The 24,673-nt window shown below is 39.8% G+C and overlaps 1 protein-coding gene across 4 annotated transcripts in view; it reads right to left on the bottom strand.

Moving 5' to 3' along the window:
• Positions 1-24,673, bottom strand: part of NEK10 (NIMA related kinase 10) — a 177,918-nt gene that overhangs the window by 19,943 nt on the left and 133,302 nt on the right. Inside the window, exons 30-33 of one of the 4 annotated variants that reach the window (XM_064496827.1) lie at positions 13,530-13,567; positions 13,290-13,430; positions 5,564-5,593; positions 3,581-3,681 (exon numbers count right to left, since the gene is read on the bottom strand). In XM_064496827.1, coding sequence (XP_064352897.1) covers positions 3,581-3,681; positions 5,564-5,593; positions 13,290-13,430; positions 13,530-13,567 — 310 coding nt within the window. The remainder of the gene's footprint in view (positions 1-3,580; positions 3,682-5,563; positions 5,594-13,289; positions 13,431-13,529; positions 13,568-24,673) is intronic. The other 3 variants (XM_031469795.2, XM_031469796.2, XM_064496828.1) reach the window with 3 other exon arrangements.

The following is a 24,673-nucleotide window of genomic DNA, read 5'->3' as shown; positions in this document are numbered from 1 at the left end:
CATGCTCCCCACTATATCTACATCAGTATTTAAATGGAAATGTATTTTTGAACATAATCTCTTTACTCAGTACAGACATGGCAGATTGTATTTTGATTTATTGACCAATTTTCTGCTCCCCCATCACATGTCCTTCACCTGCTTTCATTTAATCAGGGAGACAATTCTGTGGGATTGCCTAAGTGAGAGGTTGACAGCAGAAAATGGAGAAAAGGTAATCAATTTTAGATTCTTGAGTCTCAAAAAGGCTGGCCCTCAGAGTAATGAAAGGAATAGCAGATTTGCTAAACACACACACACACACACACACAAAGCCCCAGACACGACAGATAAGAGCCTGGCTACTCCCCAGGCTGGGCAGAAATCAAAGGGGAACAGTGAGAAGTCAGAGGTGCGCAGGCCGCCAAGAAGGGAGCCCCTTGCCTGGCCCCCCAGGCTACTGGTGCCACTTGTCAATTTGTTTCCCCTTGGCTCCAAGTCCACCCTTCCTTGCCCTGCTTGTGATACTGGAACACCTCTCCCTCGCCAGCTGGCAGGATGTTCCGCTCCATCAGCAGAGGGCGCTAGCGGAGGACGGAGGTTCTTTCTGGTTCCAGGGATGCTCCTGCCTGGCCTCAGTCTGACAGCACTGAATGGTCAGCAGCAACAGGAACCCCTAGCCATGTTCACCCCCAGCCAGATGCAATGGTACGAACCCTGCAGGCAGCTTCCCAGAGTTCCAAGGAGCAGCAGCCACCCGCGGGCAGCCTCCCCTGGCCCCACAGAGGGCTCTTCCCAGCACATCACCCTCACATGCTGATTTCCAGCAAGTTTCACAGAGCAGCTCCTCAGTAAATTTCTCTGACCTTTTCGGTGAGGTCTGGACCTCAGCCCTGTAAGTAGTGACTTCCCTGTCTGCTCGTCTCACAGTCTTCAGATTTCTCTTCCTCTCCTTAGGCGATAATACCCTGCTATTATTAGTAATTCCTAAACAGTCCTTTATATGAAACCTTCCCTGTGGAAATCACTGTGTGGTTTCTGTACCCCCGACTGGACCCTCACTGGAACAGATCTGGTACCAGGAATGTCCAGGAGAAGGAGCCACACAGCTGCATTTGGAAGTTGGTTTGACTGTACCCTTGGAGCTGAGCCCAGTGCTGGGCTCAGTAATCCACAGCATCACAGTTAATCCATGGCGTCACAGTTAATCAGGCCATCACCTGGATGAAGAGCCAACTGAAGCGACTGCCCTGGAAGCTTGAGCGGCTGCTGCACGTGGCCATCAGGACATGTGAAGGTCGTGGGGATTCGGGGGGGGGGGGGTCCTTCAGATGCACTGGGGCACTTACAGAAAGAAAACGACCAGCTTGGGTCCTTTAACTCTCAGCTCAGGTCATGGCCCAAGACCTAGAAAGATTCCACAACAGCCCTAACAGAACGTATTTATTGCTACCATAGCACTGATAAGGCTGACAAAAATTTAATTAAGCAGGTTGCTAAATGCCAATGTCACCTGAATGCACACTTCACCAAGATTCTCATGTGACAGTTAGAAAAAAAAGATTAGGACACTAAAACTCCAAGTAAGGACATGTTGTTGGACCCAGGTGAAACGGACAAACTCAAAACCCAAGTCACTCGGAGCCATCACTGCCAGTGGAAGTAGCTTGAAACTTGGCATCTGAGAAGACAAGCCTTCTTTTTGCTTGAAAACTCTATACTAACCTCCCCTGGGACAGATGAGGGGTGCTGCCTTTAAAAGGGGTGCTTATCCCTCTCAGATGCACAACAGGGAGGGTCCAGCCAGTAACTAGGGTCGCAGCTCAGTACGATCCAGGGGAACTGGCGCACAGTATGACCCAGGAGGAAACAGCTGGCACATGAAGGGAATTGCAAGACCTGGCTGTTACGTATCAGGAGCGTCCCAGAGACCACGTGCAGGAGTGGATTCTAAGGGTGCTAGGCCGAGAAGGACAAAATACAGGACTCGATCAGGCTGAATTCATTCACATGTGTGCACTTACTAGAGAGTCCAGATTTAATCTGTTAGTTTGTGAAGCCGGAGGTGGTAACTTGATTGGCTGGGGCACAAAGACTTGGACTCAGTTGTGGTCTCTGTTTAATGAGGATAAAATGCCAGTTTCCCTGGCTTGTGGAGGAGGGGGATTGAAAGGCGTGGAGAGACAGGAATGTTGGGGTGGATTTACCATGTGTGACCTGCACACTCACTCCCTGATTATTCAGCAAGAACACTCAGAAGCTGCTCCCTGCACGAAGGCACTGAGAAACACATCCGGGAGGGTAGCACCAGCATCCCTGAACATCTCTGTGGCTGGTCTCCTTTGTAGGCTGGGTAAGACATGGTCACTACATGATCCCAACAGGGATGATGTGACCCCAGAGAAGCAGGGGCCAAGAGGCGGCTCCTGACCACCAGTAACAAGTTGGGGGCATTTACCAGAAAGGGTGGCAGGGATGTATCCTGTTAACTAGAATGCCTGGCCCACAGAGATCTCTGATGGCACTTAACTGGTTGGGGTGTTCTTGTGAAGGAAACAGTGGTCCGCCTACTAGAGCATTCCTTAATCCATATGACAGAAAAGGAACTCCAGGTCTGGCAGACAAAAATGTGAAGTGAGTGGCTGCTGCCTCAGTGGAGAGTCACAGCCTCTCATGCAGTTTCCAGACCTCGGTCAGTTCCAAGACCTAGAGCCCCTCGATTGGCAGGAAAGCTGGGGGTCCCTTGCAGAAGGGCCCTGAGCACTGCTTTAAGTATGCAATATAAATTTTCCTCCAAGCCTTCCCCAAAGAGACCCCCAGCTGTTTACCAGAGTGACTGTTCACTGAGAAGAAGGAAATCCACAGGCTTTTGGGGAAGACCAGACACCAGCCATCAAGTGACCTTAAGTCCTAGAGTCTTATAATGTCACTGCGATACACTGATCAAAATAGTTTCTTGTTTGTTTTGTATGTTTGCTTTTGGGGGGCAGTAGGCATATTAGCCCAGGTTAGACTTACAATGGGCCCAGCTGTTCCACTGGCCTGGCGGGATTTCTCTCTACTACCTGAATGTTTAGTTGGAGTCGCCACAATTGGCAACAGACAGAATCACCAGACTGGCTCTCTGAAACTTAGCGTGAGGCAACGTTTGTATGTTTTGCTCATCGATGTCTCAAGTGCCTAGAACAGTGGCTGGTACATAGCAGGCACCTAATAATTGTATGTCAAATTAAAAAAAATGAATGAATGAAGATGTATAATCTTAAACTTCAAAATAATAGTCACTTTCTTGTCCAAAGGTCTACACTTACTTATCTCTAAAAATTTATTTTCATACTAACAGGACATTACCTTTGGTAAATGACCATTCAAGTTGCTTATCAGGAGACAGATTTCTGTAAATAATTTGTAGCCAGTGTTTGCTTTCCCAAGGCCTAAGGGTCACTGAGATTTAGAAACGTTTTGCTAAGCCAAATGTTCTCAGACATATGTAGTTAGAGAGAGTAAGAACAAGCATGGCTCTAACTGAAAGTTCCACAAAGCAGTTGTGCCCCGAACTTGTACGTAAGATAAAAAGGAAGTAAGAAGTTAGCACACTGACCTGAGTGATGTAGATGATTTTGTGCAGCTGGATTAAGATCTGCTGGATGGGGTCACTAATCTGACGTACTTTCCTCTGGGACACGGCAATTCCTGCAGATGCTGTGGATGACAAATTCTCCAGTTAGTTAAGACCCTGGTTTTCCCCTTCAAAAGTGGCATTTGTGGGAAATGGGGTAAAATTCTGAAAAAAATAAATAAATAAAAGATTTAAAGTAAAAACTTTCATCCTACCAATGAGACAGTATGTAGAGACCTTGTAACACTTCAATATCTTATGATATTGGAGGTGTCATTCCTTCCCTCTATTTCTCAGACTTCTAAGTAACATAATGATGTCATCATTTATAACATCTGAAAGACTGTTTTATCACTTGGAAATTTTGCCTGCAATTACATTATGCTGCCACCAGGAGTCAGTGGTGTCTTGGCTACTGTGGTCATTGAAAAGCTAGGTTTCACATATGTGCAGTTAAGAGACTATCTATCATACTTAAAATTTTTAAATTCATTATGCCCTCAATAACATAAAAAACTAATTTATTGAAACTACTCAATGAAAATATTGAATAGGCAATCTTAGCAAACAAAAACCCAAAATATTCTGATTTATAATAATCAAGGGTTTGAAAATCATGTTACTTTCAAACCCTTGATTATCACAAAGTATAATTTTCACCTGGATTTCTCTTCAGGTCTAAATAAGACACGTACAATTTTTCCTGAATTCTCATCAGAGCACCACAACACGTTCACAGTTCAAGACTAGCTTGGTGTCCAAGTGCATATAAGCTACTTTCCTAGATTCAAATGTCAGAGCCACACGTGGCCCGTTTTTAACTTTGAGGAATGTAAAGCTATTTAAAGGAATGACCTAGCCCCCCTAGATCAGCCACAAGGCCACCTCTGCCTCCCCTCGCCCTCAGATCCACACTGGAGAAAGTGGAAGAGATTTCAAATACATGGATGTAGACTGTCCTCTCCCCACCTTCATGCTCTTTCCCTTCCTCCCCAGAACCAGTTGCACACTTTCTGAAACAACGCTTTTCTTGCCAGTTTCTCTTCATTCAAAGAAAAGGTGCAAAATCTTTCTCCCTTTACCTCCATACAACCTTGAAATTACAACCTTGAAATCAACCAGTCCGTATAAAATTAAATGTGAATACAATCATTGCTTCAGCAACAGCTAGGATTTTGAAAAAATGATTCTTATAGAAATGCTTTCTGGGAAAGCTTGCATAAAAACTTTAGTTTTCAAAACATTTAAAGAGAAAATTTAAGGTAGTCATTAAAAGAGTCAACTTTTTTTTTTATTAGCATAGGAAAATTTATATTTAGAAGACAAACCCCAAAAGAGAAAATAAATGGAACATTTAAAGAAATGTTATTTTCTTCACGGGTATCTTTCCTGAGTTTGTTGAGAAATTCATTCAAGAAATAATCTAGCTCTAGTTTGTGTACATTTAATACCTTGTTTAAATGTTTGAAATTTAAAGGATCTACCTCTGCTAGGCACTGTATCTAACTCCTTTTAAGTATCAACTACTTGATCGTTTAAAAGATGAGGTTTAATAAATTACCCTTAGGGTAAAAATGTGATGGTAAACCAGAGAGGATTAAGGTAGCTCAAAAATAGAAAGCAGAGAGCTGGAGGTATCTGCTCTGGCCTGCAGAGATGGCCAAGTGTACGTACATTGTATTTCCCACAGTCGTGCTTCTTTACAGAAATAATTCTTAAAATGTAATTGTCTAGACTGATACCCAAAACTAATGTGGCCAAGTTGATGTTACTACAGGAACATTAGCCCTGCATTTTCAGAAACCAGAGGGCCTGGTTTTTGATCAGTTTTATGCTGACTAGTTTATGTTTCTGGCATATGGACTTAATGTTCATAGGTAATGAGTTAAAATATGACAGCATGGCAGAGAGTTCTCAGATTTGTGATGACATTTTGAGTGGGGTGTCACATGGCTTTGACTCTACCTTGCCACAGGAATGTGTTCATCTGTGGCCCTAAATGCAAAAACAGAGATTGTTAGCTGGAACGCCTGCCTTCTGAACTGCTCAGTTATGCAATGTAACTTAAAATCATTTTTCTTAATGTCCTTGACCACTATGCTGTCAATCCCAGTAAGTCTTTGACTTTTGAAAACAGTTTTGATTACTTACTCTCTAAAAAATAACTGAAAAATATGTAATTACACATGCCCACTGTAAAATAAGCAAACAAATGTGAAACAATGTTAACTGTCACAGAAGCAGCTCGAGGCTCCCTGCAACCACCACCCACCAGCAACCTCCCCGGAAGTAATCTCTGCTGTTAGCGTGGCATGTTGCCTTCCGGTAGCTCTTCTATCCATTGACATACTTAAGTGTGTATCTTCAGAACAATATTTTTCAAACTGTGGTTGAGTCTTGAAATCAGTTTAACGAGTCGTGACCAGCATTTTGGAAAAAAAAAAAAAAAGGAATGGAATGGGATGAAATGAAACATAACAGGGAAGAAAAATTTCAGAGTGCACTGCATGAAGTAAGGGTCCACTCACTCATATAAACTGTGTATCGTACTGAGGGTCATTTCCAAAATGACTTTGAAAGCCACTGCTGTAGAAAATCTATAGTATTACCTCATGTTTTCCTTTCCTCTGCAATAAATGGTGACACATCATAAGACCGTTTTACAATTTTTTAAAAAATTTTTGAGGGGGGCGTAATTAGGCTAATTTATTTACTTATTTTCTTACTAGAGGTACTGGGGATTGAACCCAAGACTAATGCAGGCTAGGCATGCACTCTACCACAGAGCTATACCCTCCCCCATTACAGTTTTTAACTTCAGTCTGTCACAAAGATTCTTCTCGTCAACACGCAGTTACAGCTCATTATTTATAACTGCTACTGAGCAGTATGACATGTTCTGAATGCATCATAGCTTCTCAGCCACTTCTGGGAACTTAGCTTGCTTTCAATTTTGTTCTAAGTGATGCTACAGTGAGTATACATGCACATGCCACATTGTGCATAAGCACAAGAAGTCTTTTAGAGTAAATGAGGAGGAATTCAATAGCTGAGTATAGATATTTCCTATGTTAACAAATACATTTTAAAGTGGATAAATCAATTTGCACTCTGACCAGAAGACAATTCATTTTTCTACACCTTGATCAACACTATATATTATCAAATGCTTCGATTCTGCTAATCTGATTTTGTTTCATTTTGCATTTATCTGAATGATGATGAGGTTATTGCACTTTGGTGAATTTTCTGTTTGGGTCCCAAGCTTCTTTTTTCTTACTGATTTGTAAATGCTCTTTACATTGTCTGATTACTACTCCCTTTATTCTATTTTACACTTAATCTGTGTCTTTACCTAATCTGCTATTTCTTTTCAACTTAAAGGGCAGTTCCCAACCCCATTACCTAGACTACAGGCAATTTGTAATCTCGCCACCAGAACAGTGTCTCAGATCCCTGCTGCTGCTGTATCGTGACAAGACAGGATGTCATGACTAGTTCAGCACTCTGGGGTGCTCTGGCAGGATTACTGAGATGTGAGTGATCAGGTTAGGGTTGGCGAGAAAAAGTTAAATCTGAGACTGGTAATGATGAGAGTCTGGCTGTAACATTTGCAAGTCCTCTTGATTTCCTGAACAACTTCAGCTAATCCTGGGTAGGAGAATTATTATTCCTCCTTTTCTACCTTATTAAATCATTGCTCTTTTTTATACTCCCCATCCCAAAATGTGTATTTATTCAGGTCTTAATAATTTTAGGAAAACAAAAACGATAAAAATTCAAATAGATACCTTTTAAAATTTGTATTCTCTAGTTAAATATTAATAACTACCAAGATTGTAGCAAATGTTAGCCATATCATTTTGAGTTTTAAAGCATTCTCTCAATCTTTCAGATTAGCACACTGAAAATACTATGCGTCCTACCTACTCACAAACATTGCAACCGTGTTTACACAGACAATATTATTCTATTTTTATTAAAACAAACTTCCCTTAAAAAGACATCATAGAAGCTGACCATATTTCAATGTCAGACATACATAGTATGTCCATGATTCATACCTATGTGGTTCCTATTGCAAAAGATAAACAGTATTTGGTGTCATTAAAATTTAAATGAGATCCAAGTTTAAAATTGGAATACTCTGTGTTCCTTTTATAGTTTTGTTAAAATAGTGAACCTAATTACGGTTTTAAAACTTAGAAGGAAACTACAAATTCACTGTAAGAGGCAATTTACTTAAAGTGTCAAAAATTGTATTTACTAGCATAAGCATGACATTAAACAGCTAGCTTTTCCCTCTGGGGTGGCAGGAGGACCTGGAGGAAGACCAGTGCTTTGCTAGCATGGACGTGGGCAAGGTACGGGGGAGGGTTCTACACATTTCGTCTCATGTCATCCTAACAACCGTTCTGAAGGGTAGTCATTTTTATCCTCATTTTATAGATGACTGAGATTAAGAAAACTGTCCAACCAAGACTGCAGAGCTGAGATATGAAACGAGGCGGCCCCTTAACACTACCCTGACTCAGCCTCCTGACTCAGCACTGGGAGACTGTGAAATCATGGACATTTCCTCGGGTTACTTCAAATATGAAATAATATTTATGCTCCTTCCCAGGCCTGAAATACTATTCCTCTCCTTAAAAGGAGTTGCTCTGTTTAACATGTTTTACCTGTACCTTTGAGCATTTAATGGTCAAATATTTTTGGAAAGCAGGTACATGTAATAAACTGGAAGCGTGGGGTCTTTGCAGCTGTGCAGTGCACTCCAGTCTGCCTTATCATCTCATGGCACATTACGGTAGCCAAGTTAGTTGCCCATTCCTGGTGCTTTGAGGCTTGATTTATATTATATATCCCGTCTTCTGAAACTACAATTCACAACACAAGCCCTGAAGTTGTTAATTACTTTAAGTTGAACAAAAGATGGATTACATACATTCCCCCAGTTGACCAAAGTGTAGCACCAGCCTATTTCTGAATTCTCTCTGCTAAGAGTTGGAAATTTTTGAACAACTAGGGAAGAGAGTTTCAAGCAGGAGCTCCCTGAAAAAGTAAAAAATATTTTCCCTTTGTGAATGGGGCCAAAACATACATGGGTTTCTCCATATGGGACCAACCACCCTGCTGAAAGACAGTACAACCTTGTAAACTTAAGGATGGCGAACAGATTTGCTCTGGCCTCTTTCCTTTCCTTTTGTAAAATGCAATAAAGGAACTCAACTGTAGTTTAAATCTACAAATGCTCAGCAGTCAATCTCTGCACAACAGTGTGGAAGGCACCAGATGTTAGACCAAGAACACTGAACTCACAAGGGGTTCTTGGGATGTCCACCCGGAGAACCACAGGATGGGGGACAGAGAGTTGATGCCAAAGTCCCATTTAAGAAGACCGTGAAGAATGAGTACGATTTCAATAGGCATATGACTGGGGTTTGGTGTGAGGGAAGGTATATTTGAGTGGCAGCTTCTGAGTGAGAGGAAGTTCCAGCAAAGGACAGGAGTCAGCCAAGTGCCCAGTCTGTCCTGCGTTCAGGACCATGGAGAGGTACAGTCCTGGGTAAGCTGAAGGGGTAGTCAGGGGCCATATGAGATGGTGATGTCAGGAGGGATGATCTCATGAGAAGAGGCTGGAGCCGAAGCCAGGCCCGCGTGGAGTAGCATGGGGTGACTGTGGGGAGCAGAAGCCCAGGAGGGGCTGAAGCTCTGACCTGAGTCACTGAGAGAACAACTCTCTTGGAGGAGAGTGGGGAGGAAGTGAGAGAGATGATGGCGGGAGTGGAGGTGGGGGTGGCATGGAATCCTTCCCAACACGGACCACCAGAAAGCTCCACAATAGGGAGAAATGATAAGCAAGAGACTCGACAGTCTGGGCCCAGTGCCCCCACTACCCACTCCCTGGCAGAACTTCCCATGGGATGGCAGGAAGCTGCATCAAAGCCTCAGCCCTTCCGTTAGGTATCTAGACAAGTGGGGGCACCGGGCAGATGGGTGGGGAGGAGGAGGATGGTCCAGAAGATGGTGTTATGCCCACCTCCAGCATAAAGGGGTTTTACTTCCTCTAAATGAGTGCCAGCAAGGAACCGGTTAGAACCCAATGGTGTAACTGCATGGTAGTGACAAGGACCTAACCTGACATGACCCACTGCTCACTGTAATATAATTAGCACTACAGTTTAGGCCCCCCATGGGTTTCTCTGTGTGCATCATGGGTACATGTGCAAAGGGGACAAACATGACTGGGCATTCCAGGGGCAAGAGCTGTCAATCAAAAGACCACTGCTAAGCGAGGGTAAAAGAGGAAGGAAAAGATCATTGCTCTCTGCCCTTGGATCAGCCCGCCTCCCGTTCTTAGGGGTGTACTTTCCCTTCCCTAAATAAATCCTTTACAATCTTTTCTGCACAAAGCACCATCTACCGTCTGTATTCCTATCTTTCAAGTAAGACAAGAACTGGGGTCTTTTCCCTGCCCCTTTGGGAGTAACACCTCCTTTCATTCCAGCCTCAGGAACAAGCTGTTTAAAGGCCAAAGAAGCAAGGCTGCTTTGAGGCCCTTCAATCTTGAATTCTGGCGGAATCACCTTTATACAACGGGCTGAATCTGTGCGTGTGTACGGATTAGGGTTTCCTCCAGTTCCAAACTCTGTCTTTCATTATTTTTTTTCAAAATATATCATCTGAGCATTTTTAAAGTTGCTAAGTCCCTTAAAATGACTACCTAATACACATGGCAAGATGCTGTGTGGAGCGTTCACTGCTGTATCATTTCCCACACTCACTTCTGCCCTCAGGAGACTCCCATCATCAAGAAGCAGAGCGTGAGGCCAGCACCGCCCCAAGACGGGGAGGCAGAGAGGAGCCAGGGAACAGAGAGGGTACATTCCTGGGCTTTAAAAAGCAATGTCTAAGCAAAAGGCAGAGAGAGTCAAGAGACTTACAGCTGAACAAACTCTTCTTCCTGCCCCTTCTGGGTAAGAGAAAGCTTCTCTGAGGAGGGAGGATGAGGGAACAAGGAGAAGAAGAGTCTCAGAAAAGATTCAAGTTCCAGCTCACTTTGGGTCAAGCCTGGGGTGGGGGCAGTGAGAAGGGGAGAGTGGCTGATGGAATTCTCTCTAAGTCTGAGGGTTCAAGAGTGGTAAGTCTGGGGGCCTGGTCCCCACAGGGAACTCTGGGGGGTCAGCCATGCAGAAGTGCCCTGTGCCATATGACACGGGATGGAACAGGGCAGTAAAGACAGCTTCCTGGGGTGTCAGAGCAGCGGGGCTCTGCTCAGCTCTCACATCTCCACGTCTGGAGAGGTGGGGAAGAACAGGCCAGCCCTCCCAGGCCCTGGGAAGGTGAATGGACAGAGTAAGTCCTACAGAGTAAGTCCTACAGAGGTCTTGCCTTCATGTAAAGGGGACACAGGCCCGAATGGAAATGTGGGCTGGGATGTGCCTGTAGGCTAGCTGATTATGTTTTCTGATGTGTGAAATAGGGCCTCAATATAAAAATTAAGTTCAGTTTTGGGGAAATGTTTTACAGACAGTTTTCTTCCCCCCTGAATTTGTGATCAAAAAAGAACATATGCATTTGGTTTAGTTCATATCGCCTGGCCCCTCCCGGGCCTAGTTGTTCCTGGGACATGCTACCACCACTAACAGAGTCGTACTGGCTCCCATTATTCCTACTAGAGGGAACCTTTTTTCTCTGAAAGTCAGTTCTCTTGAAGAAGCTCAGAATTCTCCAGGAGAAAACATTGTGGTGGGAAAATACGACGTTCAGCGCTACAGATGCAAAAGCTAACCAAGCTATGGGAGTTTGGCGGTGCACAAAGTGCTGCTGTATCACCACAGCGTGAGCCAGAAGTGCGCATTTACAAGTCAACACAGGCAAGATCACATTCCAACACAGCCACCTGGCCTCTAAGATAACAGTTCCCACCTTTGTTCACACGGAAAATGATGCTCATGCACTAGATACAGTCTTGGGAGCATGCCCAGGTTTTGACAAAATTCTCTCCTCCCCAACACTTTTTTTCCCCCCAGAACATTCAGGCAATACACGACCCTAGCTGTTGGTTATGCATAATGGAATGAAGCCTGGTTTGCAGATGAGGTAATCGAAGTGGAAGGGGCTGGTACCAGTTTTTTATGACTTGATAAAGTAATCAATAGTCCAAGTTTACCTGCAGCATTTAAAAATGTATGACTTCTACAATATGGAGAAAAACCATTTTGCATTAAGAAGAAAGAAAACAAAGATTTTGGGTTTTTTACTTGAAAGTGAGATAACTCATAGGTAGTAACCCAAATTTTCCCACATGCATTACAGTGTGTTCTCCAGTATTAATAGAAACTAATCATTCTTTATAGGGAAACTTTAGCATTCACTGACAACAATTAAGATGCTATATATATATAATATATAAAATATATATTATATATTTATATATCATTTTAAATAAAAAATACATGAATCGGTAAATTTTAAAAAATTAGACAGTATAACAAACTGTAGGTCTAAGAAATATATTACATGTGAACTATGCTAAATGGTTTGTTTAAATATCCAGAGATCGCTGACATCAAGCGAAGTCTCAAACCCAACACTCCCTTCAGGAAAAGTAATTTCTATTAGGAATCACAACAGAACTTGAAATTGCTTATCTATGTATGTGTTCTGTTCTCACTATTATAAAGCCGATCAACAATCATTTTAGCTTCATGATTATGTTATGAACTTACCTTATGCCAAAATAGCAGGTGTAGAGCATGGTCAACAGATAGTTTTGAACATCTTAATAACAAAGCCATCTTTTTTTCGCATCTATGCTGATGGTGTAAATGGCCCCAAACTGTCAGTAACTCTTCCAAAGCACATTTAATAAATGTGGAGATACGGACTAATATTACAGTAAATCAATTCACATCTCCTATGTTCACTATACCTGTTAACTCTACAAAAAAAATGTGAATTAAGGAAGCCAAAGTGAAAACAGTACCCAGAAATAATTCTGAATTAACCAAAGTAGTAAAATAGAATGTTATACTTGAGAGTCATACACTCATATATATGTTTAAAGCACAATCACTAATTTTTTTCCCTGAATTGTCCAGGTTTAGCTAAAAACTTACTATTACTGTTGAACTTTGGTCCTCTTTAACAGAAATTAGAAATATTAATTCACATACTTTTTTTCTCAAACCATTACTGTAAAATTTTATATTTTAAGAATCCATAATTTTTACATTCCTTGAGAAACAATATATAATATTGTTTTAATCAAATTTACTAACTGTAAAGAACTATCTGTGTCAGAGTAAAGGAGATAAGAAAAAGATACGCTTTACTCTCTTGTATCATTAGGTGTAGGGCTCACATAAGTATGTATATAAAACACAATTACTACTTTTTGTTAGTAGGTATGCACTGTCAGCCTCAAAATTCAACTGGCTAACATTCCTACCAAAGCAAAAATGCAGCTTTTAGAAAAACAACTCACACTAGCTCATCAAATAAGTGAACACAGAAAGCATTTTGACTCTGTTAACTTGCCAAACTAATAATGGTGGAAAACGAAACAAAACTCTCCTGCTGTTTGTAGTAAAATTACCTCCCAAGCATCATTCAGACATTTCGGGCCCAACCATCATCCTTGTCCACCCACGTGTATCTGACACCAACTTGACCTAACGGGTACTACCATGGTGTCTGAGACTGCGAAGAAGCACAGCGGGGAGGCTGTGGGCCTGCCACCCTGTCGCTACCTCGGCCTCTAGCTCCTTAACGTGGGCCCTGAGCATGAGGGGTGGCACTTGCAGAAGCAGGTCAAGAGGCAGCAAAGCTGAAGAAATAAAAGGGGGAAAGATATGAGACTTCAACATGCAATACATTGAATTTCAGGGAGGTATGGATGATCTTACTGCCGCCAACACTAAATTACCTGGTCTCGGTCTTGATCCGATTCCACCAGTGAAGTCTCTGAAAACAGAATTAGAAGGATTTATTCGACTTGGATTTTGACTAACATCTACTGAAAACCTATATACCCCACTATGGTTCACGTGTGAACATAAAGGTACCTTTCCCTGAGGCTGCTCTCAAGAGTTCAATAAAGAGCGAAAATAAAGATATCTGAAACCAGAGCAGAGCAGACATTCTATGACCAAGGCCTTTTCCTGCCACAGTTGTTCATAAGCTCTAAGAATGATTCTGAGCCTCAACCTTACTACCCTTGAGTGACTGTCTTGTCACATTTAAAATCAAAACAACTTATTCTGTATTAGAAAGAAATGACATTTAAAATTTTACATGGAATATTTTCCATGCTTTAGTCCTGCTGTCTTGAAGAAGAAATTATCACTATTCCTATAAAATGAGATGAGTTTTGCATTTAAGATGACTATATTTTTCCTTAATTTCCCAGTGTTATTAACATCACTCACTTGCCCTACCCTAAAATTCTCGATATCCTGATCATTTTGCAACTTGGTCTCAGCGCCTTCCGCCTAGTGGAAGAGGCATTAGACCCTATGAAGGGGAGCCATGAATAAACTTCAACCTTGTTTTTTTCTCTACTGTAATCAAGTCAATTTATTTTTCTTTTTAAAAATTTTAACAGACTTTATTCTTTTAGAGCAGTTTCAGGTTCACAGCAGAATTGAACAAAATACAGAGCTCACACATAGCCCTTCCCACCCACACGTATATACTCCCCTTCCCTCAACATCCCTCATCAGTGTAGCATATTTGGTACAGTCGATGAATGAACATGGGCACATTATTATCAACCAAAGTCCATAGTTTACATTAGGGTTCACTCTTGTTGTACATTCTATGGGCTTTGACAAATGCATAATCACATGTAGCCACCACTGTAGTATCATACAGAATAATTTCATTGCCCTAAAAATCCCTTGTGCTCCATCTATTCATTCCTCCCTCCCTCCCTCCCTCTCCCCAAACCCCTGGAAACCACGATCTTTTTACTGTTTCTGTAGCTGTGCCTTTTCCAGAATGTCATTTGGTTGGAATCATACAGTTTGGAGCCTTTTCAGACTGGTAGAGCCAATTTCTTATTAGTTTTTTTTTTTTTTTTTTTGTAATGAAAGAAGAACCATCTACGCCCTGACAAGTTATGAGAACCATACTTTAATTTAATGCAATACAACAAAGGTGCATCAAGTATGTGAGTGGAGTGGCAGATGCCTACACAAGCAGTGCATTGAACCTCTGTCCATATATGGACCACATCTGCTTCAGCTCTCCACTCCTCTGGGGCAAAGGGCCGGCACAGGGAGGAGGGAAAAAAACACACTTATAGGAACAGAGCCAGCTTGAGCTTGACTCTTGGGACTTCTGCTCCAGCAACTTGGGAGCAGACCCCACCCCTAACAGGGCAGTGATGGCCACTGAGCCAAGAGGAAGTCCTACCTCAGATCTGGTGCCAGCTCTAGCTCCTCCATCTCCAGCCCCACCCCCTACCAAGGTGATAGCTACCAATACACCCTCAGGAAAGGGGTGAGTTGCAACATCAAATCCAGCTCTTCCGCAAAAGGCCCTGGGCACATGCAGTTTGCATGGGGATGGTCCCACATAAGAACACCCATTTCAAGACTGCAGCGGATAACTGTCTCATTTCAGTTTATAGAGGCAGAGAGAAAGTTAAGCAAAATAAAAAGTCAGAGGAAGTACTCTTGATTAAAAAGCAAAAGGAACCCCCTGAAAATAAGTAATGAAACAGAAATAAACACTTAACCAGATAAAGAATTCATACATAGGTAATAAAAAAGTTAACTGAATAAAGGAAAATAATTGATCTCAACACTGAACATTTTAACAAGAAATTAGAAAATATAAAAAAGACCCAATCAGAAATGAATGACTCAATAGCTTAAATAAAAAACACACTAGAAGAAATAAATAACAGACTTAGTGATACAGAAGAACACATAAATGATCTGGAAGACAGAATAATGGAAATCATTGAATCAGACAGCAGGAAGAAAAACACATTTTAAAAAAGAGTGTAATTTAACAGATCTCTAGTATAAAATTAAGCATTCTAACTTTCACATTATACAGGTTCCAGAAGGAAGAGAGAGAGAGAGAAGGGGATCAAAAAATACTTGAGGAACTTATAGCTGAAAACTAAAAAAGTGAACAGATATTTAGGTACAGGAGCACACAGAGTCCCAAACAAGATGAAACAAAACAGACCCACACCAAGACATAGCATAACTAAAATGGCAAAAGTTAAAAACAGAGTATTCTAAGTGTAGCAAGAGAAAAACAGTCATATACAAGGGAATCCCCATAAGACTGTCAGCTAATTCTCTATAGAAAATCTGCAGGTCAGAAGAGAGTGGCACAATATATCTAATGTACTGAAAGGGAAAAACCTGCAACCTAGGATACTCTACCCAGCAAGATTATCAATTTAGAATAGAAGGAGAAATTAAAAACTTCTCAGACAAGCAAAAACTATAAGAATTCAGCAATACTAAACCTACCCTAAAAAAAAAAAAAGTTGAAGGGTCATTTCTAAATGGAAAAGATGCAAGAATCCACAGGAAAAGGAATATCACAATAGGGAAGGCAAATAAATAAAACAATTGATGATACTTAAATAAGAGAGTACATAGCTTTAAAAAAATAAAAATTTTGTGAAAGCAGTTATAACTACAATTAACAGCAAAAGGATAAACATGAATATGTAAACTAGGATACCAAAATATAAAATTTGGGTATAGGGTGGTAAAAATGTAGATCTTTTAGAATGTGTTTGAACTCACATGACCACCAGTTTAAAAAAAGTAGATACAGTTATGGGTCAACATACTTGAAAACCAGGGTAACCACTAACTGAAAACATACAGAAGATTCACAAAAACCAAAAAGAAAGGAACTCAAGCATAATACAAAAGGAAACCATCAAACCATAAGAGGAAAAGCAAAAAGAAGAAATGATGAAAGAAGAACTACAAAATCAAATAGAAAACAGGGTTTAAAATGACAAAAGCACATACCTATCAACAATTACTATAATGTCAATGGATTAAATGCTTCAATCAAAAAATATACAGCGGCAGATCAGATTTAAAAAAAAAAAAAGGACCAACAATATGCTGCCTACAAGGGACTCACTTCAGGGTGAAAACCATACAGATGGAAAGTGAGGGTAGGGAAAGAGATATTTCATGCAAATGGAAACTACAAGACAGTGAAGGAAGCGATACTTTTATCAGACAAAACAGGCTTTAAAACAAAGTTCATAAAGAAAGGCAAAGAAGGATATTATACAATGGTAAGGGGTCAATAAAAGAAGAGGATATTATACTTGTTATGATATATAGACCCAATTTAAGAACATCCAAATACAAATACTAAAAACAAATACTGACACACATAAAGGGAGAAACTGACAAGAAAACAGTAATAGAAGACTTTAACACCCCACTGACATCAACAGACAGACCTTCCAGACATAAAATCAATAAGGCAACAGAGGTCCTAAAGGACAAAATAAGCCAGTTGGACTTAACTGATATCTTCAGGGCACTATGTCCAAAAAAGCCCAGAATACACATTCTTTTCAAGACTGCATGGAACATTCTCTAGAATATACCAAATATACTAGGTGACAAAATAAGCCTCAACAAATTTAAGAGGATAGAAATTGCAAGCATCTTTTCTGACCATGACAGTATGAAACTAGAAATCAACCACAGAAAGAAAGACAAGGGCAAAAAATGAGCACATAGACACTAGACAGCATTCTACTACAAAACCAATGGGTCAATGTTGAAATCAAAGAAGAAATCAGAAAATACCACAAGACAAATGACAACGAAACACAACCTCACAAAATCTATGGGATGTAGCAAAAGCAGTTCTAAGAGGGAAGTTCATAGTAATATAGGATTTCCACAAGGAAAAAGGAAAAATCTCAAACAAACCACCTAACATACCATGTAAAAGAATTAGAAAAAGAAAAACAAACAAAACCCAAAGTCAGTAGAAGGAAGGAAATAGTAAAGATCAGAGAGGAAATAAACAAAATAGAGATTAAAAAAAATAGAAAGGGTCAATAAAATCAAGAGCTGGGCTTTTGAAAAGCTAAGCCAAATCAACAAGCCTCTAGACCAGCTCATCTAGGAGAAAAGGGAGAGGACCCAAATAAAATAAGAAATGAAAGAGGAGAAACAACAACTGATACCACAGAAATAGGAAAAAAAAAAAACTGTAAGAGAATACTACGAATAGTTACATGCCAACAAATTAGACAACCTAGAAGAAATGGGTAAGTTTTTAGAAACAGCCTGCCAAAACTGAGTCAAAGAGAAACAGATTAATTTGAATAGACCAATCAGTAGAAGTGAAATACAATCTGTAATAAAAACAAAACTCCCTGAAAACAAAATCCAGGGCCGAACAGCTTCACTGGGAAATTCTACCAAATAAACAAAGAAGAACTTATATTTATCCTTCTGAAACTTTTCCAAAAGATTGAAGAGGAGGGAACACTCCCAAAGTCATGCCATGAAGCCACCATCATTCTGATACTAAAACCAAAGACTACAAAAAGAAAGAAAATTATAGGCCAGTATTTTTTTATGAATATAGATACAAAAATCCTCAACAAAATATTAGCAAACTGAATCCAACAGAAAGAGGATCATACACCATGATCAAGTTGGATTCATTCCCAGGATGGTTCAACATACACAAATCAATCAATGTGATACAGCACATTAACAAAAGACAAAAAACACATGATCATCTCAATAGATGCAAAAAAAGCATTTGATAAAATTCAACATCCACTGATGACAACTCTCACCAAAGTAGGTATAGAGGGAACAAATCTCAACATAATAAAAAGCCATTTACAACAAACCCAGAGTCAACACTACACTCAACGGAGAAAAGTTGAAAGCCTATCACTAAATTCAAGGAACAAGACGAGGATGCCCATTCTCATCACTTCTACACAACATAGCATTTAAAGTCCTTGCCACATCAATCAGACAAGAAAAAGAAACAAATGTATCCAAATTGGAAGGAAAGGGGTAAAGCTGTCACTATTTGTGGGTGACATGGTACTCTATACAGAGAAACCTAAAGACACCACACAAAAATCTTTAGAACAAATGAATTCAGCGATGCAGCGAGGTACAAGATTAACACACAGAAATCTGTTGTGCTTCTTTACACTGACAATAAAATAGCAGAAAGAGAAAGTGACAAAAGAATACCGTTTAAAATCTCACCAGAGTATATATCTGGAGGGAACTCTAATGCAAAAAGATACATGCACCCCAATGTTCATAGCAGCACTGTATACAACAGTCAAGACATGGAAGCAACCTAAATGTCCGTCAACAGATGACCAGATAACGAAGTTGTGGTATATTTACGCAATGAAATACTACTCTGCAATAAAAAAGAATAAAATAATGCCATTTGCAACAACATGGATGGACCTAGAGATCATCATTCTAAGTGAAGTAAGCCAGAAAGAGAAAAGAAAAATACTGTATGATATTACTTATATGTGGAATCTAAACAAAAAAAGAGAAAAAAGGACACTACGAACTCATCTACAAAACAGAAACAGACTGGCAGACTTAGTAAACAATCTTATGGTTACTTGGGAAAGGGGGTGGGAAGGGATAAATTTGAGGGTTTGAGATTTACAAATGCTAGCCACTGTATATAAAAATACACTTTTAAAAAGTTTCTTTTGTATAGCACAGGGAACTATGTTCAATATCTTGTAATAACGCTTAATGGAAAAAAATTAAAATGAATATATGTACGTATATGCATGACTGGGACATTGTCCTGTACACCAGAGATTCACATTGTAATTGACTGTATTTCAATAAAAATAAAATAAAATCACACCAGATTATAAAATAGAATAAAATAGCTAGGTATAAACTTAACCAAGGACGTGAAAGACCTATATGCTAAAAACCATAAAGCACTGATAAAGGAAATGCAAGATGATACAAAGAAATGGAAAGATATCCTATGTTCTCAGATTGGAAGAATTAATATTGTCTAAGGGCCATACTACCCAAAGCACTCTACATATTTACTGTGATCCCTATTGAAATACTCAGAACGTATTTCACAGAACTAGAACAAATAAACCTAAAATTTACGTGGAATCACAAAAGACCCAGAACTATCAACACAATCCTGAGGAAAAAGAAGAAAGCTGGAGGCATAATCCTCCTAGACTTCAGACAATACTACGAAACTTCAGTAATCAAAACAGCCTGGAATTAGCACAAAGACAGACATATAGCTCAATGGAACAGAATAGAGAGCCCATAAATAAATCCACAATTGAGAAAAGAGTAGTGCTGGGAAAACTGGACAGCTACATGTAAAAGAATGAAATTAGAACAGTCCCCCAGACCATGTATAAAAATAAACTCAAAGTGACTTAAAGACCTAAATATAAGACATGGTACCAAAAAATTCCTAGAAGAGAACATAGGCAGAATACCCTTTGACATAAATTGTAGCAATATCTTTTTGGATCTGTCTCCTAAGGCAAAACAAAGAAAAGTAAAAATAAACAAGGAACATTATCAAACTTGAATGCTTTTGTACAGCAAAGGAAACCACAGACAGACAAAATGAAAAGACAGCCTATGAAATGGGAGAAAATATTTGCAAATGATATGACCAACAACAGGTTAATATCCAAAATATACAAAAAGCTCGTTAATACTCAGTATTTTTTAAAAAGCACAAACAACCCAATTAAAAATGGGAAGAGACCAGAATAGACATTTTTCCTAAGGAGATATTCAGATGGCCAACAGGCACATGAACAGATGCTCAACACTGTTAATCAACAAAGAAATGCAAATCAAAACTACCATGAGGTATCACCTCGCACCTATCAGAATGGCCATTATCAAAAAGTCTACAAATAACAAATGTTGGACAGGATGTGGAGAAAAGGGAACCTTCATAACTGTTTATAGGAATGTAAATTGGTGCAGCCCCTATGGGAAACAGTATGGAGGTTCCTCAAAAAGCTAAAAATAGAACTACCATATGATACAACAGTTCCATTCTTGGGTATGTATCCAGAAAAAAAAAAATTGAAAAGATACATGCATCCCAATGTTGAAAGGAACACTATTTACAATAGCCAAGCAATCCATCAACAGATGAATGGATAAAGAAGATATGGGGAGTGTGTGTGTGTGTGTGTGTGTGTATTCACATATATGATTATTACTCAGCCATAAAAAAGAATGAAATTCTGCCACTTGCAGTAACATGCATGGATGTGGAAAATATTATGCTTAATGAAATAAGTCAGATACAGAGGGACAAATACTGTATGCTATCATTTTATGTGGGATCTAAAATATAATATAAACGTTTATGTAAAACAGAAACAGACTCACACATATGGAAAACATACTAGTGGTTACCAAAGCGGAAAAGGAAGGGGGAGGGGTAAATTAAGGGAATGGAATTAAGAGATACAAACCTCTATGTATAAAATAAACAACAAGGACATATTGTATAGCACAGGGAATTACAGATATTATCTTGCAATAACTTGAGAAGTAGTACAACCCACAAAAATACTGAATCACTATGCTGTACAGCTGAAACTAACACGATATTGTAAATCAAGTGTACTTCAGTTAAAAATATACTTTGTTTAAGAAAAAATGTGCTACTGGGTATGTGTGAAATAGACCTCTCTGGCTAGGCTGAGTTGCTTTCAACTTTGCTGACCCTTCATAGAATTCTAAGTTACTCTTTAAGAAACTTCAGGGAATCTTTAAAAATAACCATCACATATTCATGCATTCATTCATTCAAAAATATTTAGTAAGCGCCCACTGTGTGTAGGCAGTGTGCTAGACACTGGAGATGGGGTGGTGAAAAGAAATAGTTTCTATAATCTTGGAAGTTACAAGATTGCACAGGTCGAGCAGAAAAACTGTTCATATCTCTGAGAATTATATCACAGATCACAAGAAAACAGTCATCTGTAATTTCAAAATAGATCAAACTCTTAATCAGAAAGAACAACTTTTAACTATAGAGTTGTTCGGTCCACAAGGGTGGACAAAAGATGGAAATTATGCAGAGCCTGAGGACAGTCTGCCTCTAGACTGGACCAGATTGAATGTTTATGTCCAATATAACATTATGGCTGTAGAGGGTAGTTTCCATGACAATGCAAGCTAGAAAAGATAGAAATGGTTTAACACAAAGAAGACATTCCAGAAACGTCTTATGGTGAAAAAGCTTATCATAATGAAGCTTGTGTCCTCTGAAAGCTTTGAAATGGGCATTGACCAATAGCACTTCAGACTGATAAAACAGAATTTCAGAGAAATGGAAGGTTAAAAAAAATTCTGAAAGGTCATCACTTCCAACTCTCTTCCAGATCTGGTGCGACTTCATGCAGAATTCATAAGCCACACCAGAAACTGAAGCCCTGACTATGAGTGTTAGCCTACGACTCCCACCCCAGACCACTCCATGTAAGGTGGCAATTGGAGGTACTAGCTTTGTAATGTTTAAAACCAAGTTTGCATTGATTAATTCAATGGGAGGTAAATTATCTGGACAATTATCTTGTCAGGGGAGTCTTGGTCATGAAGGAGATGGAATCTAGAACTTGATACCTCATAAATTCTTTCAAATATCTCTCCGAACCACGGAAATATTTTCACATGCATTGTGAGTGCAGCACATCATTTAATTCAATCTTGTAAAGCAGTCAACACACTAACACTGATAAAAAGAAGAAACATATAACCTCATGAAATGAGAGACGTGGCTTACACATTAAGATGATGCAACCGCACCATCTGAGCTAACTAGGGCTTTACAGCAGGAGAGTCTCCTTCAGGTGGTGACGCTCATAAACGCGTCCCGTGTGGAGAAGTGGCACTACGGAGAGTTGCCTTCTCCGGCTCAGTAACGGCCTCTTGTCCACCTGTAACGTTAATGGAGCTGGTACCACTACAGGAAGGGGTATGGCACTCCTGTGGCTCTCCACCTGTCCTCCACTGACAGCTAGAAACTAATAAGCAATAAGCCAGGGAATTTTAGAACTGTCACAGAAAAGGAATACAACGGTCTTACTGACAGTAGATTGTTTTTGTAAAACTGCTTGATTGTGACATTGGCGGATAGGCCAGGTCAATTCTGGCAAGTATTTATTCAACTTAAATGAAACTAGATCTGGGTTATGAAAAAGGAGTTGAGGGGAGACAACAGCAGCAAGTCAAAATAAGCAAGGCTTCTGCTACCGAGAGGCCAGATCCCAAGGTCCTGAGGTTACACAAGGTCTTTCGAGTCACATGTATGATACTGGATGGACACAAACGTTCACAGTCATCTTTATACACAAAGCCTGGAGTCAGGCACACACCCTTGAATACAGTTATGCATACCCTGATTTACCAAAGAAGCTGTGAACCGCAGGCATCTCTGATACCTCAACTATCCCAAGTCTCAAACCAGCCTGCCCGCGCTACCCTGTTGTCTTGGCAACAGGACGCAAACATGTATGGAAAAATCTTATTGCCTGAGCAACAGGATCTTTAAAAAGGTCTTAACCTGTGACTACGGCAAAGGCTGTAGGTTTAAGCCAGTAGGTAAGGTTTTAGTCATATTACAGAGAGAGATACAGAATTTATGCTAAGATAACAGTCACTTATCTATTAAATGACAAGTATGTGTGACCTGGGGAATGCGAAGATGGGCCAGCCATAGTCTGGTTTCTGCCAGCACATGGTAATAAGCACTAATTGATGAATCAACTGATGTTCTTAAGAGGATCATAACACAGTGAGCAAAGCTCACTGGGACTTGAGTGCATGTATTAAAGAGGCTGCAGCCTCTGTGTGTATCACCACATTTTACCCTATAGGATAACTGCTTGTAAACTGAAATAAAGCGCTATGATACACTGAATTAGAACTATCAACACATATATCAACTAAGTGAGACTGTAAAACCAGGACAGAAACTGATAAAGACCAAGCCCATTTGTAATTTTCCCCCAGCAAACTGAGGCAGGAAATTTTACATCATTTAGATCATTGAAAATGATTAAAGTTGTAAATTTCAAAAAGTCCTAACTGTTGAACTTTTAAGTGCTTTTTTCTTGACACAGACATCAACTCAGCTTTTGGTTAACTCTGTCTATATGCAAATAAAAAATCAAGTAAACATTAACAATAAGGATATTTATTCCACATAATTATTTTAAAATAGATAATATTTTGTGCTTATTAAGACTTTGACCATGAAAAGTCAATTCCATTTTCCTTCTTAACTTCTTCTAATTTTGGAGGTGTACGTATCAAAATAAGAGATGATTTCCACAAATACTATAATTAACTTCAACATGTGAGTTCAAATCTCTCAAACTGGGAATGTAAAAATGGTACAACCGCTTTAGAAAGTACTTTGAGAGTTTCTTAAAAAGTTAAGCATACACCTACCATACGACCCAGCCATTTCACTTATAGGTGTTTACCCCAAAGGAAAAAAGTGTATGTCCATACAAACACAAACGTTCATAGAAGCTTTATGTGTAATAGCCAAATACCGGAACTCAAATGTCCATTAACAGATGAACGGATAAACAACCCACGGCATATCCACACAATGGACTAATACTTAACAGTGAAAAGGAATGAACTGTTGATACACAAAACAGTACAGACAGATTTTAAAATAATCATCCTGACTGCAAGAAGTCCAGACAAATGACAGTACGTACTATATAATCCCATGTATATTAAATTCTAAAACACAAACCAATCCACAGGGCAGCAAGCAGACCAGTGATTGCCTGGGGTGAGGGGTGAGGAGCAGGAGCAAAGGGGACAAATGGGCACCAGGACACTGTTGGATGGATATGTTCACTATCTGAATTGTGATTTCACAGGATGTATATACTCAGAACATCAATTTTCACACTTTAAATAAGTGCAGTTTATTTTGTGTGAATTTTACCTCTTTGAAGCTGTTGAAACCAAGTAATTTCTCCCATTCTCATTCAAGAAAATTTAT

Source organism: Camelus dromedarius, chromosome 17 (assembly GCF_036321535.1).
Source record: "Camelus dromedarius isolate mCamDro1 chromosome 17, mCamDro1.pat, whole genome shotgun sequence".
NCBI lineage: Eukaryota > Metazoa > Chordata > Mammalia > Artiodactyla > Camelidae > Camelus > Camelus dromedarius.
Note: the sequence above shows the minus strand (reverse complement) of the source record. Positions and strands in the feature narration are given on the sequence as shown.